The sequence below is a fragment of the Anabrus simplex genome, chromosome 2 (genome assembly GCF_040414725.1).
Source record: "Anabrus simplex isolate iqAnaSimp1 chromosome 2, ASM4041472v1, whole genome shotgun sequence".
In the NCBI taxonomy this organism is placed as follows: domain Eukaryota; kingdom Metazoa; phylum Arthropoda; class Insecta; order Orthoptera; family Tettigoniidae; genus Anabrus; species Anabrus simplex.
Window position 1 is genome coordinate 374,945,988 of NC_090266.1, and position 15,532 is coordinate 374,961,519.

At 35.9% G+C, this 15,532-nt stretch overlaps 1 protein-coding gene across 1 annotated transcript in view; it reads right to left on the minus strand.

Moving 5' to 3' along the window:
* Nucleotides 1-15,532, minus strand: part of LOC136863553 (uncharacterized) — a 452,780-nt gene that overhangs the window by 228,926 nt on the left and 208,322 nt on the right. Inside the window, exons 11-12 of the mRNA XM_067139933.2 lie at nucleotides 11,106-11,448; nucleotides 10,805-10,970 (exon numbers count right to left, since the gene is read on the minus strand). Of these exons, the coding sequence (XP_066996034.2) occupies nucleotides 10,805-10,970; nucleotides 11,106-11,448 (509 nt within the window). The remainder of the gene's footprint in view (nucleotides 1-10,804; nucleotides 10,971-11,105; nucleotides 11,449-15,532) is intronic.

The window sequence follows — 15,532 nt, forward strand, 5'->3', positions numbered from 1 at the left end:
ACATATGATATCTTACAGACTACTCTGACTGTTAAATATATCAAGAACGTTCTATCTTATGTACTAACTAAAACATTTAACAGTGATTCAATAAATACCTCAGTTAATCAAGAGACAATTTTTCATGATTCTAGGGCAGTAATATTCAGCATGAACAGGATATTAAAAACAGGCTTATTTTTACACACACATGCGCGCAAAAAAAAAATCACATCAGACAACAATTTGTGCAAAAGAAATAGGTTATGCAGAGTTCTATTCCAAGCTCAGTGACGAATCTTAAGAAACCTTAATGAAGTTCCACATAAGTTGAATTACGGTACTTGTAATACTGTCCTTTCCCCATACTAGTTATTCATTTTCTATAACATTTACTGTAATTTGCATGCACTCCCTGGTTATCTAAATTTCAGGTCTTGGACTTATTACTATGGAAAGATAATTATTTTCCAATTTGTGTGCAAAGCTGCAAAGTTTGTGTCTACCAGAGTGTGAGAAAATGTGACAAATTGTTCTGCCTTACTGAAAAAATCCTTCATTAATGTGCACCCTCATCTTCCGACAGCTGTTATAACGAGCATATACCATATTTACTCGCCTATAAGACATCACATGCCAAAAAACAGAATGAATGTATTTTCATGAGGAGAGTAAAGCTTTATAATTGCAAAGATTACTTTGCACATTCAGTGAAAATTGTGCTAAGCAAGTTAGTCTGGTACTTTAGTGGCAGGAAGTTGAGAAACAGACTCATATTTTGTAAATAAGAAACTTGTTTGGCTATAGCCAAGGGGTAGTCTGGCTGGAGGTCAAGCGGCCATATGAGGATGAGAACACGATTTAATATGATTTTATAATGTGCACTTACATAATCTCTTAGGGAACAGTTTAATTCTTAATTTAATTCTTAATAGGATCATTTCCTAATTCATTGCAAATATTGTAAAGTAAATAATGACTATTGCATGAGGTAATTTTGTTTGTAATTTCCTGTCGTGTCCGTCCCAGACTTGAGCTCAGGACAACCACTTCTTCCGAGGATCGAACCTGAGGTCAGGAACGTAGGAGGAATGGTGTTGCTGAGGCATGACCAGGTATTAATGGGAGAATATAATATATATTTATACCTATGTATGGTGATAATTGACACAATGAGTGTGCATATTATTAGAGGAGAATTTGATGTAAAATAGATGTTAGAACTCATAAGATTTTAGAATATGGGAGAAGTATTGAGTCTGGAAGAAGGAAATGCGCAGCCCAGTTGTGTAATAAGGTGACATGGCTTGGTCAAACGATGGTTAGTCACGTAGACGGTGAGTAACCGCACCTACATGTAAAAAAACACGGGCGTAGATCACCTTCTAGAAGTTACGAGTCACGTTGAACGAACACGGGGGTTTTAGCCCTCTGATTGGTGGAACGCTGTCAGGGACGTTGGGATGTGAATATGATGGCCGAATACTGTTGGTTGATTGCACGAGACGGCCCTTCTAGAGATCATTCAAGAACTTCAAAAATACGGAAATTCCACGGAAAACTGGAAAAGACGGAGGTGTGAATCTAGCCTGCACATAATGTAAGTAACAAAACTATGTATGTTTAACCATGTAATTTTTATTCAAGGTACGGTTATATTAATTTAAAAGCAAACTGTACAGCCGAGACTAAATAGCCGCTTTATGCTTCAGTTTCACGAATTTCAATATACATTTAAAATATAATACAGACCATCTACTTACTTACAAAGCAGCATTTATGCGTATTTAATGCATGCAAAATATGATTACGTTTTGCATGCTGAAATTTACATTAATATATCAAATTTAATCAATACTAACGAGGGAACACATACATGTGTTTCACTCGGATTCAGTTGAAATTTGGTAGGAATATTTGTGGGAGGCAGTAGAATGCTAAGTTGAAAACTGCATGTCCCCAGTGCAAGTTTAAACGCCAAAATAGAACAAATAAATAGTTGTAAAATTAGAAGTGCCGCGGGAGTATCTGGGTGTGGCGGTGAGGGAGGGAGGAGCGAAGCAGCGGACATGAGCAGCATATAGTCGGACTCCTCGCTCGATGTCTCAAGTATTATTACAATATTATAAGTCCACCTGTTCAATACAATACAATACAATACAATATGATCCACTATTTCATATGGTCAAATATTTTTTATACATAATACATAAAAGTCAAAGGTACATGTTTCACCCTCCTTACGGGCATCATCAGCCTATATCAATCTTAAAAATAATACATATACTTATAAATTATAGGTTAAAATGTTGAAAAATGGTTTTGTAAAACATTATACAATAACATCTAAAACAACGATAATGCACCAAAGTATGTTAAAAGAGAGTGAAATTAACAGTTTTGAAGCTTAAAACGTGATTAAACATAAAATTTTTGAGAGTCTAAAACTAAAATGGATCCATATTTTTATAATATCATTAAGACTGTGATGGCCTTGAGTATAAACACAATCATCAAAGGGGGATGTTTCTTCAATTCCCAAGTTGAATCCAAGGTGGTAAAATCACTGTCAGTTATTTAAAACGTAAGTGTGAATGTAATAAACAAGTTTAAAATGTATATGTTTGGGATATCTGAAAGTCGAGAAGAAAATGGAACTTCTGTAGAGGCGTTGCTTGTGATAAAACGTATGTCAAAGCTAGCGGAGTTCGGAAATTATGGTAGTCGAATGGATCTAAAAGATAGTCAAGTTGATATTATAATTCCGTTGAAACATTTGTTGGAAGAAATGTTCAGGATTTTCTGAAACAAAATGTAGAAGAAAGTTGGTTAATAATACCGTACTGTACAAGAGACTTCCCGTACGTCAAAGATGGCTAATGCGGTACTTACTCGTACGGAGCGTATAAAGTACGTCAGGTTGTTACAGCAACGCTAGCTTGACTGGGTTTTCGACTTCTAGTATTATAACGGTGTGGCTGAGGCAGTGAAGGACATGGAGGGGGGGTAATGGTGGGTGGATCCTTGCGCGCATGTGTTGTTATTGGTGGGCTGTTAGGAGCAAGAGGGGCGGGCCTATCATTTGACGAGGTGGTGGAAGCTTTAGAACAAGAAGTTCTAAAAGTTGGCGGGATTGTATTATGTTTTGAATTCACCATGCCTAATAACTTTGGAGTTAGCTCATATAAAGGATTTTTTGTTTCCGTGATATCGTTAAGATTATGGTCTTTGTTATAGGCTTGGTCTAAAAAGATGTAAAGATTTTCTAATTCATTCATAAGTTTTCCTTTGCCTATGCATTTTAGAATAGTGAGATCTTTATCAATTGATGTAAACTGATGTCCTGTTTCACTCATGTGTGAGCTCATCGCTGAATATTTGTTGTGCTTTAAAGCATTATAGTGCTCCATATATCTCGTATGAAAGCTGCGCCCAGTCTGTCCAACATAACTAAATCCACACTGAGCACAAGTGAGTCTGTAAATACCAGATCTCGAAAAATGGCTGTTTTTATAATTGACTTTATTATGATTAAAAAATATACTTTGATTTGTATTGACTGTTCTGAAAGCAATATTAGTGTCGTATTTCTTCAGTGTGTTGGCGATCTGGTGGATGGCTGGGTTATTGTATGTAAACGTAGCGAAACTAGTTTTTTTAGGTTTATCCGGAATGAGATTCGTGGATAGTTTATATTTAACTTTACTGATTAACTGGTTAATCATTTCAACCTTGAACCCATTAAGCTTGGCCAAGTTCCTTATGTAGTTTAATTCTATTTTTAAGTTGTTAGGGGATAGTGGGATTTTTAAGGCTCTGTGTATTAAATTATAGAATGACGCTTGTTTTTGAGATTTAGGATGTAAAGAGGAATTATTTATGGTTATAGGAGACTGTGTGGGTTTTCTGTAGATTTGAAAATCGAAAGTATTATTGGCGCGCGTGATCGTTATATCTAAAAAATTTAAGGACTGTTTAACTTCGTCTTCTTTAGTGAATTTTACATTAGGATCAATTTTATTTAAAATCTCTAAAACTTCGTCGCTGTTAGTAACATTTTTGTCAATAACTACAAAAGTGTCGTCAATAAATCTCAGCCATAAACATATACCTTTTATATGTTCTTTAATTTTCGTGTATTCTATTGAGTCCATGTAAATATCAGCCAAGATGCCGGACAAAGGGTCACCCATGGCTAAGCCAGTCTGTTGATAAATCTTACCATTAAAGGAGAAAAAGTTGTTATTCAATACAAAATTCAGGATCTTCATAAATTCATCAATTTCCAGCTTACTCAGGCTGCTATGTTTTGAAATATTGTCATAGATAATTTTGACTGTTTCTTTAGTAGGTATATTTGGGTACATGTTTATGACATCATAGGAACACATTATATGGTTAGGTTGTAAGTCAAATTTACTTAAAATATCACAAAATTTGATTGAATTCTTTAAAGGAAGTTTATTATTAAACTTATAATGTTGTTTGAGAAAACCGTGGATATATTTGGAAACTTTATAGGTAGGGCTATTACGGCAGTTAATAATCGGACGTACGGGAATGTTGTTTTTATGGATTTTAGGTAGGGCTCTGGCTATTGGAATGCTGGGGTTCATGTTGATCAGTCTCTGTTGTTCCTGTTCATTGAGAAGGAATGTGGAGTTCTTAATTAGAGATTTTAAATTACGTTGTATTCTTACGATAGGATCTTTGCTAACTATTGTATAAATCTTATTCTTAAAAAATTCTTCAGTTTTATTTATGTAATGGTCCTTATCCATTAACACCATAGACCCTCCCTTGTCAGCTATTGTGACTATGATGTTGTTTTCTTCTATTTTCGTTCTCAAATTACATAGTAAAGATTTTTGATTAGAGTCGGATTTAGCATTAAGTTCTTTAGCTAGTGTAGGTAATTTCTTTTTTTATGTCAAATCTAATGTCATTTTGAACTTCAAAGGGGAGTTTAGAGATATTAGCTTCTACCTCAGCCACTGTGGTAATAATATCTAAGTCCTTTTTTTCACTAGGCCAGTTATACTTTGGACCTTTATTCAGGAATTCTGTTTCTGTTCCAGAAAACTGCACGTTGGTTAAATTAATAATTGTGGGTGTGTGAACATTTGAAGTAGTTGTTCTTTGTTTATCTGTATTCTGTACAATGGATAGCGTTTGAGATTCTTTTAAATGTGATAATTTCTTGTCTAAAGTGGCCTGCTTCTTGTCGAGTAAAACCATCAATTTGTAGTCTACGTGAAATTGGAAAGAGTTCCATTCTAATGGGGTTAATGTCTGAGCTACCGTTAAATGAATTTTATATAGTTGTAAGTTCAATTGGGCTTTCTTCTTGTATAGTGACTTAATTTCATTCCTTAACCATATTACATTTACTTTATCTTGGACTTTGTTCATACTTGGGACGGTTAAGTTCTTTCTTTGTGTAGGTTTCAAAAATTTTGGGATCAATTTTAGTTTTAAACATTGCTTTAAAAATGTTATATCTTTAGACAACTTGGATATTTAATTTTAAGATTGATAAACCTATTTAGTTTGGAATTTGCCTGGTTGGCTACCAAGTTACAAGTAACTATTCTCATTTTGGTTCCGTACTGAAGTTGACGTATGTCTCAAGTATTATTACAATATTATAAGTCCACCTGTTCAATACAATACAATACAATACAATACGATCCACTATTTCATATGGTCAAATATTTTTTATACATAATACATAAAAGTCAAAGGTACATGTTTCACCCTCCTTACGGGCATCATCAGCCGTCCCAAGTATGAACAAAGTCCAAGATAAAGTAAATGTAATATGGTTAAGGAATGAAATTAAGTCACTATACAAGAAGAAATCCCAATTGAACTTACAACTATATAAAATTCATTTAACGGTAGCTCAGGCATTAACCCCATTAGAATGGAACTCTTTCCAATTTCACGTAGACTACAAATTGATGGTTTTACTCGACAAGAAGCAGGCCACTTTAGACAAGAAATTATCACATTTAAAAGAATCTCAAACGCTATCCATTGTACAGAATACAGATAAACAAAGAACAACTACTTCAAATGTTCACACACCCACAATTGTTAATTTAACCAACGTGCAGTTTTCTGGAACAGAAACGGAACTCCTGAATAAAGGTCCAAAATATAACTGGCCTAGTGAAAAAAAGGACTTAGATATTATTACCACAGTGGCTGAGGTAGAAGCTAATATCTCTAAACTCCCCTTTGAAGTTCAAAATGACATTAGATTTGACATAAAAAAGAAATTACCTACACTAGCTAAAGAACTTAATGCTAAATCCGACTCTAATCAAAAATCTTTACTATGTAATTTGAGAACGAAAATAGAAGAAAACAACATCATAGTCACAATAGCTGACAAGGGAGGGTCTATGGTGTTAATGGATAAGGACCGTTACATAAATAAAACTGAAGAATTTTTTAAGGATAAGATTTATACAATAGTTAGCAAAGATCCTATCGTAAGAATACAACGTAATTTAAAATCTCTAATTAAGAACTCCACATTCCTTCTCAATGAACAGGAACAACAGAGACTGATCAACATGAACCCCAGCATTCCAATAGCCAGAGCCCTACCTAAAATCCATAAAAACAACATTCCCGTACGTCCGATTATTAACTGCCGTAATAGCCCTACCTATAAAGTTTCCAAATATATCCACGGTTTTCTCAAACAACATTATAAGTTTAATAATAAACTTCCTTTAAAGAATTCAATCAAATTTTGTGATATTTTAAGTAAATCTGACTTACAACCTAACCATATAATGTGTTCCTATGATGTCATAAACATGTACCCAAATATACCTACTAAAGAAACAGTCAAAATTGTCTATGACAATATTTCAAAACATAGCAGCCTGAGTAAGCTGGAAATTGATGAATTTATGAAGATCCTGAATTTTGTATTGAATAACAACTTTTTCTCCTTTAATGGTAAGATTTATCAACAGACTGGCTTAGCCATGGGTGACCCTTTGTCCGGCATCTTGGCTGATATTTACATGGACTCAATAGAATACACGAAAATTAAAGAACATATAAAAGGTATATGTTTATGGCTGAGATTTGTTGACGACACTTTTGTAGTTATTGACAAAAATGTTACTAACAGCGACGAAGTTTTAGAGATTTTAAATAAAATTGATCCTAATGTAAAATTCACTAAAGAAGACGAAGTTAAACAGTCCTTAAATTTTTTAGATATAACGATCACGCGCACCAATAATACTTTCGATTTTCAAATCTACAGAAAACCCACACAGTCTCCTATAACCATAAATAATTCCTCTTTACATCCTAAATCTCAAAAACAAGCGTCATTCTATAATTTAATACACAGAGCCTTAAAAATCCCACTATCCCCTAACAACTTAAAAATAGAATTAAACTACATAAGGAACTTGGCCAAGCTTAATGGGTTCAAGGTTGAAATGATTAACCAGTTAATCAGTAAAGTTAAATATAAACTATCCATGAATCTCATTCCGGATAAACCTAAAAAAACTAGTTTCGCTACGTTTACATACAATAACCCAGCCATCCACCAGATCGCCAACACACTGAAGAAATACGACACTAATATTGCTTTCAGAACAGTCAATACAAATCAAAGTATATTTTTTAATCATAATAAAGTCAATTATAAAAACAGCCGTTTTTCGAGATCTGGTATTTACAGACTCACTTGTGCTCAGTGTGGATTTAGTTATGTTGGACAGACTGGGCGCAGCTTTCATACGAGATATATGGAGCACTATAATGCTTTAAAGCACAACAAATATTCAGCGATGAGCTCACACATGAGTGAAACAGGACATCAGTTTACATCAATTGATAAAGATCTCACTATTCTAAAATGCATAGGCAAAGGAAAACTTATGAATGAATTAGAAAATCTTTACATCTTTTTAGACCAAGCCTATAACAAAGACCATAATCTTAACGATATCACGGAAACAAAAAATCCTTTATATGAGCTAACTCCAAAGTTATTAGGCATGGTGAATTCAAAACATAATACAATCCCGCCAACTTTTAGAACTTCTTGTTCTAAAGCTTCCACCACCTCGTCAAATGATAGGCCCGCCCCTCTTGCTCCTAACAGCCCACCAATAACAACACATGCGCGCAAGGATCCACCCACCATTACCCCCCCTCCATGTCCTTCACTGCCTCAGCCACACCGTTATAATACTAGAAGTCGAAAACCCAGTCAAGCTAGCGTTGCTGTAACAACCTGATGTACTTTATACGCTCCGTACGAGTAAGTACCTCATTAGCCATCTTTGACGTACGGGAAGTCTCTTGTACAGTACGGTATTATTAACCAACTTTCTTCTACATTTTGTTTCAGAAAATCCTGAACATTTCTTCCAACAAATGTTTCAACGGAATTATAATATCAACTTGACTATCTTTTAGATCCATTCGACTACCATAATTTCCGAACTCCGCTAGCTTTGACATACGTTTTATCACAAGCAACGCCTCTACAGAAGTTCCATTTTCTTCTCGACTTTCAGATATCCCAAACATATACATTTTAAACTTGTTTATTACATTCACACTTACGTTTTAAATAACTGACAGTGATTTTACCACCTTGGATTCAACTTGGGAATTGAAGAAACATCCCCCTTTGATGATTGTGTTTATACTCAAGGCCATCACAGTCTTAATGATATTATAAAAATATGGATCCATTTTAGTTTTAGACTCTCAAAAATTTTATGTTTAATCACGTTTTAAGCTTCAAAACTGTTAATTTCACTCTCTTTTAACATACTTTGGTGCATTATCGTTGTTTTAGATGTTATTGTATAATGTTTTTCGAAACCATTTTTCAACATTTTAACCTATAATTTATAAGTATATGTATTATTTTTAAGATTGATATAGGCTGATGATGCCCGTAAGGAGGGTGAAACATGTACCTTTGACTTTTATGTATTATGTATAAAAAATATTTGACCATATGAAATAGTGGATCATATTGTATTGTATTGAACAGGTGGACTTATAATATTGTAATAATACTTGAGACATACGTCAACTTCAATACGGAACCAAAATGAGAATAGTTACTTGTAACTCCTCGCTCGAGTCGAATGAATGACCACCCACCCCCACCCTCCCAGCCACCCTTCTTTACTACACCGTACTTTGCACATACCTCGAATCTCTGGTCCATCAAATACGCCTTCTTTGATTTTTGCATCTGTTGAGGGAAATTTAATGGATAAATATTGGAAGCATAGGCCACTTTTACCTAATGCCTTGACATACTGTTGATGTGCAAGGGTGGAAGTAGAATTTTTTCACAGTCAATACGACTTACATTCAAGACATTTTTGGATCCTGGTTGTAGTTGTTTCCTTTCTGGCCAATTCACTGTATCCCAATGTTTATCCCGTGCCCTGCTATCCCATTCGCATAGGAAACAGATTGTATAGCCTTTTTGTTGTCCCAGCAACAATCCAATGATCTTCAAATCACCACTAATTTGTCACCCATGCTCGTGATATTTAATTTTTTCAACCACCAACTTTAAGGTCTCGTATGTTTCAGACATTTTTGTGGAGTGTGCAAGTGGTACGGATGCCAGAACATTTGTATTATGAAGCAAAACAGCCTCTAAACTTCTTTTGGAAGAGTCAATAAAAACACGCCAGTTACTAGGATCATACTCTTTCTCCCCCAATTGACATAGAAGATTTGAAACATCCGTACAAAATACAAGTTCATCTTCTTGAGTATAATACTTTCAGACTGTTATATTTGAAAGGAAACTGCTTTATCACAGACTGTTATATTTGAAAGGAAACTGCTTTATCAGTTCATCATAAACATTGCATAAGGGCTGGGGCTTTTAACACGTCTGTTTATTCAAATGGTCTAAGATGAAAGACAAACTCTCAACTGTCTTATCTTCAATCCTACATACCTCACGGTCTGTTGCGTATCTGGAGGAGTTTGTTATGAATTTACCAGGAAACCCCCAACTACAAAATGAAAATTTAGACAGCAATAAACCTATAATAAAATGCAAACAGTAACAAATCAAATCACATAATTGTATTCTAAAAAAAGTTGCGCGAGAACATCTCTCAATATTACATATTATGAATTCATGCAGATATTAAAACACCGAATTGCGTCAAAACTATATGCGATAGGAAAAAAATACCATCATTTTCGGAATCAGGGCAGAGATTTCCATAAGAATTACATATTTTCTAATTTTACCGCAAAATCATGTTGGCGAGTGTAACTGATAATGCTACAGAAAGCTGTAATTACCAATATCCATAGACATATCATGCTGCAACTGTTTCTACAATTTGGTTGTGGACCTGATAAACATACAATTCTCCACTTCCTTCGTTTATCGTTATTTTGCAGAGAGTGGCTGTCCAGGATTTGCCAGTGTAAAATGCTCAGTAAAAGGTCCACAAATGTGTAATTAGATGCATGCAATGTTGTGGTACAACCACTATTGAACAGTATTGATAGCTTAATTCAAAATAGGTTTGTTTTGAACATCATGTCATAACTCGCACATTAAATTTGTTTTTAACATGTGGGTAAAATAAAACAAAGTAAGGCTTGATTTTGTGGGTGGCAGAATAGTTCTTGGTTTTTGGCTGTGCTTCAACTCACCTCAGCATAATACCTTAGAGTAATGTGTGAGGTAATAAAATATATGAGACAAAAGACTTGTACAAAGTTACAATAGGGCAGGCAATTTCAGACTGAGAAAAGCTCTACTTAAATACTTTACCTTGCAGCACACAGCAAAAGCCTTTAGTGGATTTGGTACAGCCTTAGTACGAACTACTTCATTCATGAATGTATCATACAATTTACGTTGAAATGCATTCATCCTCAAAAGAAGTACATATTCTTCTTTCTGTGGCAAGGAAACTTGCAGAACTGAATGGCTTCGCCTGTGAAAAACAATGTACACACGATGATGATTATATCACGTTTCAGACAAAAATAAAAGAATGAAACTGATGAGGTATCTAACACATAAAGTAAACTTTCTCGAAACATACATAAATTAAAATGAATATACTCACCTCTGTACAAAACCTTCAAGCAAAGAATGTAACACATGTGCTCTGTATCTCATTAACCTAATATCCTGAGGGGTGCTGTCTATGCACTGGCCATTCTGGATAGGCCGTTCAAACATATTGCAGAACTCTGCCTTGGTACCAAGATAATTAGGGCGAACAAAGTCTACCATGCACCAATATTCAAGCAAGTTATTCTGCAGTGGATAACCGGTCAATACAACACGACGTTTACTGCGGATCTGTTTCAGAGCCTGAGATATTGAAGCATGACTGTTTTTGATTCGATGACCCTCATCACAGATTACCAGGTCCGGTCCAGGTTTAACTAGTGCTGAATGGATCTCTAGAAAGAGAAGAAAAGAAGCAAATTTATTCATCTTCAAAATCATAAATTCAACAGAGAAATGAAACATAAAAACAAAAAATAAAATTGGAACATGCTGACCATGTGTTGCAATTAAGATTATGCACACAAGTAAGATGGTTAGGCTGCAATTAATTACCACATGTGCAAGTCAACATATGTACAGATTAGAAAGTGTTATGCATATGTGCAAACAGTACAAGGATCATGTCAATACACTACACAATCACCCTATATGTTAATATACAGGCTAATATATTTAATAGGAAATAGTAATACAGATAGTAAGTAACGTATCATAACACACTACGTTTTGTGGAGCAGTAGATTTGATGCTTCATTAGATGTACGCACTGTATAAATATCAGCAGGGTTTTTGTTACAGTTCATGCATATTCAGTGGGCAAGGTTTAAAGACCATGCCAGGGAAGTTGTCGAACACCTTCAAAAGTATGCTGAGTACCACAGCTCTTGGTATCTGTCATATGTTCAATTTTTTCAGTTGATCTGTAGGATCAATTTGAGCCAGAGTTTTCTAACAAGTTATTCGGCAGTGGATAACCAGTTAATACAATAAAATGTTTACTGCAGATCTGTTTCAGAGCTTGAAATATTGAAGCAGGACTGTTTTTGATTCGATGATCCTCTTCACAGATGACCTGATCCAGAGGGGGGGGGAAGGTAGTCAGAAATTCGGAAATGTAACGTAACAGTTTTAAGGTTTATTATTTCTCATAATGGGGGACAGTGGGTGAGGAAGAAAAATAGATTTTCATGTGTCTTTTGTTTAATATTTAATTCTTGGTTCATTCTGATTTGGTCCAAACTTATCTTTCATGGAGACTAAATATATTGTTACGTGCCAGCCCTCTCGTAGCCCCTTTCGGTACTTCTTGGAAGGGACTGGTGAGTCAGCTGACCGGGGAGCTCCCAGCCGGCCTGGAGGGCATGGCTGGCATTTCCATCCATTGTTCTCGTCAGCTGGTTTACCTGCGAGTTTCTTTTTGCTAGTGGCTTTATGTCGCACAGACACAGACAGGTCTTATGGCAATGATGGGATAGGAAAGGGCTAGGAGTTGGAAGGAAGCAGCCGTGAAATTGAGGTACAGCCCCAGCATTTGCTTGGTGTGAAAATGGGAAACCACGGAAAACCATCTTCAGGGTTGCCGACAGTGGGATTCGGACCCACTATCTCCCGGATGCGAGCTCACAGCTGCATGCCCTCAACCGCATGATGCAATGACAATATTTCGTCTCTAGCCACATCGCGAATATTCTGGTGCATATCGCCCAAGCTATAAAAAGTGACAGCAGAGTCAGTGTTGGACTCTGCAGTGGAGTCAGTGTGAGACTCAGTGTGTTGGGGTTCAGTGGCTGGGCTGAGGGTGACAAGATGTCTTGGCTACATGGCTGTCACTAGTGTCCCACCGAGGTCTAAACAAGGAACTGTTGTGTGTCAATGTGTCCAACGAGTAGCCATATTCAAGACTATGGGACAGAAGACTTAACGAGTACTGTGTACGTGTGTGCTTCCGGCAATGGAGGACCACCATGAGTCAGAGATCAAAGCAGTTATTGTGAGTGCATGGGTAATTTGATCTGTGTTAATATTCACTGCTGTATCATCCTGCTGTTGAATATTCTTAAGCTGTTGCTGTTTAGTTGTTCACTGCATGTGACTGTGCATTATTAGACTGTCTCTGGAGTCATATGTTATGTAGCCAATAGCAATGCATTCAAATCCAGCGGTCTACACACAGCTGCTGTATGAAGTGACTGGACTCGGAGAAATGAAAGTAAAGATTATATAGCCGTCCCCAGATAAAACCAATAGGCCTGAGCACCTGCTATGCAGTAAGGAAGAGATACTTGTAACTAGACAGTAATTAGCGAGTGTGGCGATTCATAAATAAATAAATAAATAAATAAATAAATAAATAAATAAATAAATATAGTCGACTGCAAAGCGAGGCAGTACACATTCTAAAGGGACCAGTAGGGAGACTCCCATAACATCCAATATCACCGGAGACATATAATTCGGGATATCCGTATTGAGCTACAGTTTTCAACTGAGTAATTTCCCCTGCTTTCTAGTTTACTTTTCAACAAGGAAAACATACATAATACATTGCTTAAGGTTTTGAATCTATTAATCGCCTGCAAGTAGAATAGCACAATATAAAGACTGTGTTTCTTCAGAAGAAGAAGAAATCTACCACAGAATATTATATGTTGTAACAAACTTTTCATCAATTCATTACATGTGTTTTAATTCAGTGTGTATGTTGTCAATCTATATGTAACTAAGCTGAAGATATTTCATAATAAAAAATGAAACATGTCCTTATGATCAAGTGTTATCCACGACAACATAATAAATTATATGCACTGAAAGGTGGAAAGTTCTCGACTTTAATTATATAGCGTCAATGCGGGTACCTAATAATGAAGTTTATCAGATGTACATACATACACGACAGAAAATTAAAATTTGTATTTCCTTCTTACTGTGGATACAACTGATGCAGAAATATTCTTTTTTCATTCTGAACAACATATAGGCAAAACTCTTATTTTATATATGAATACTATAATTTTAAAATGTTCCCACCAATGTATGAATATGATGGTAAATTATTCATGCAAATCACTAAAATCAGAACAGAATACGACCACTTTTATTTTGCATAAAATTGCATATTTTGTTTTTTTAATAGATGCATCATATTTTGGGTGTTATGCCCTTAAATGGGATATTAAAAGGATATTACCATTTTTATTGTGCTTAAAAATGCATGCCCTGGCATTTTCTACTAATGTGTAATATGATCTGCGAGTGCAAGGAATGTGGTTGATGACAATGATGACTCCTATATAACAGGACTCGTTCAGATAAGAAATGAGCATTTAGCTGTTCACTACGGAGGAGTGGGAAATATGTTTCAGCACAGAACAGCAGGATAGCGAGCAGGGAAGCACGACTCACCAACGATACTAGATATGCAAAGCTGGATATCATGTGTCTATGATGCAATCCCGGTGTTTCCCCACACACGCTTGGGACTCAATGTTGCCCAACAAGATAGAAAGGAGCCTATCGAGTGGCTAAATTGAGTGCTACAGCACGCCGGGTGGTGCAAAGGCAAAATGGCAATACCATAGTTTAAGCACCATCCACACAGTTTTGTTCGTTTATAGTGAGTTACTTTAGATTAGATTGAATAAATTAACTGTATAAATTATGCCACCTTTGTGTGCGGTACAAAATATCACAAACCATAGAAAAAAAAAAAAAACAGAAAAGATATGCATCTTTATTTTCAAATAAGTGTTTTAGTAAATTACACAGTTTTTGGTGATTAGCAGAATTATGTTGCTTTTGCTTGTAACACAATCCAGCATGTGTTCAGCAGGCTTACTTTTCTTTTCTTGTAGGAAATAATTAAACAGCAAAACGCCATAAACAGTATTCTGCTTGACAGAGTGAATTTCCTTGTCACCTCATCCCCTCTGCCTACGATACGGAGTAATATGAGGACTTTCAGTCCTACTACTATTGAGCGAGTTGGCTTCATGGTTCGAGCCATATAGTTCTTAACTTGCATTTGGGATATAGTGAGATTGAATTCGACTATCGACAGTCCTGATAGGTGGTTTTCTGTGCTTCCAATTTTCACACCAGGCAAATGCTGGATCTGGCCACTGCCACTTCCTTTGCAGCCATTATCATTATCATGTCCTGTTAGCTAAATAATTAGCCTGCTGGTCTTCGGCCCAGTGAGTCCCGGGTTCGATTCCCGGCCGGGTCAGGGATTTTAACCCTCATTGGCTTGGGGGCTGGGTGTGAATGCCGTCTTTAGCATTAGAATTCAGCATAGGTACAACTCGATCTCCACAGACGCACAGGTCGCCTATACAACATCAAATCATAAGACCTGCACCAGACCTCTTTGGAGGTCATACAACATTTTTTATTATTATTATTATTATTTTTTTTTGTGGGTTACTATAGTCACGTCCTACTTCGTGAACCATGGGCAACGGCTGAGTGGCCTAGTAA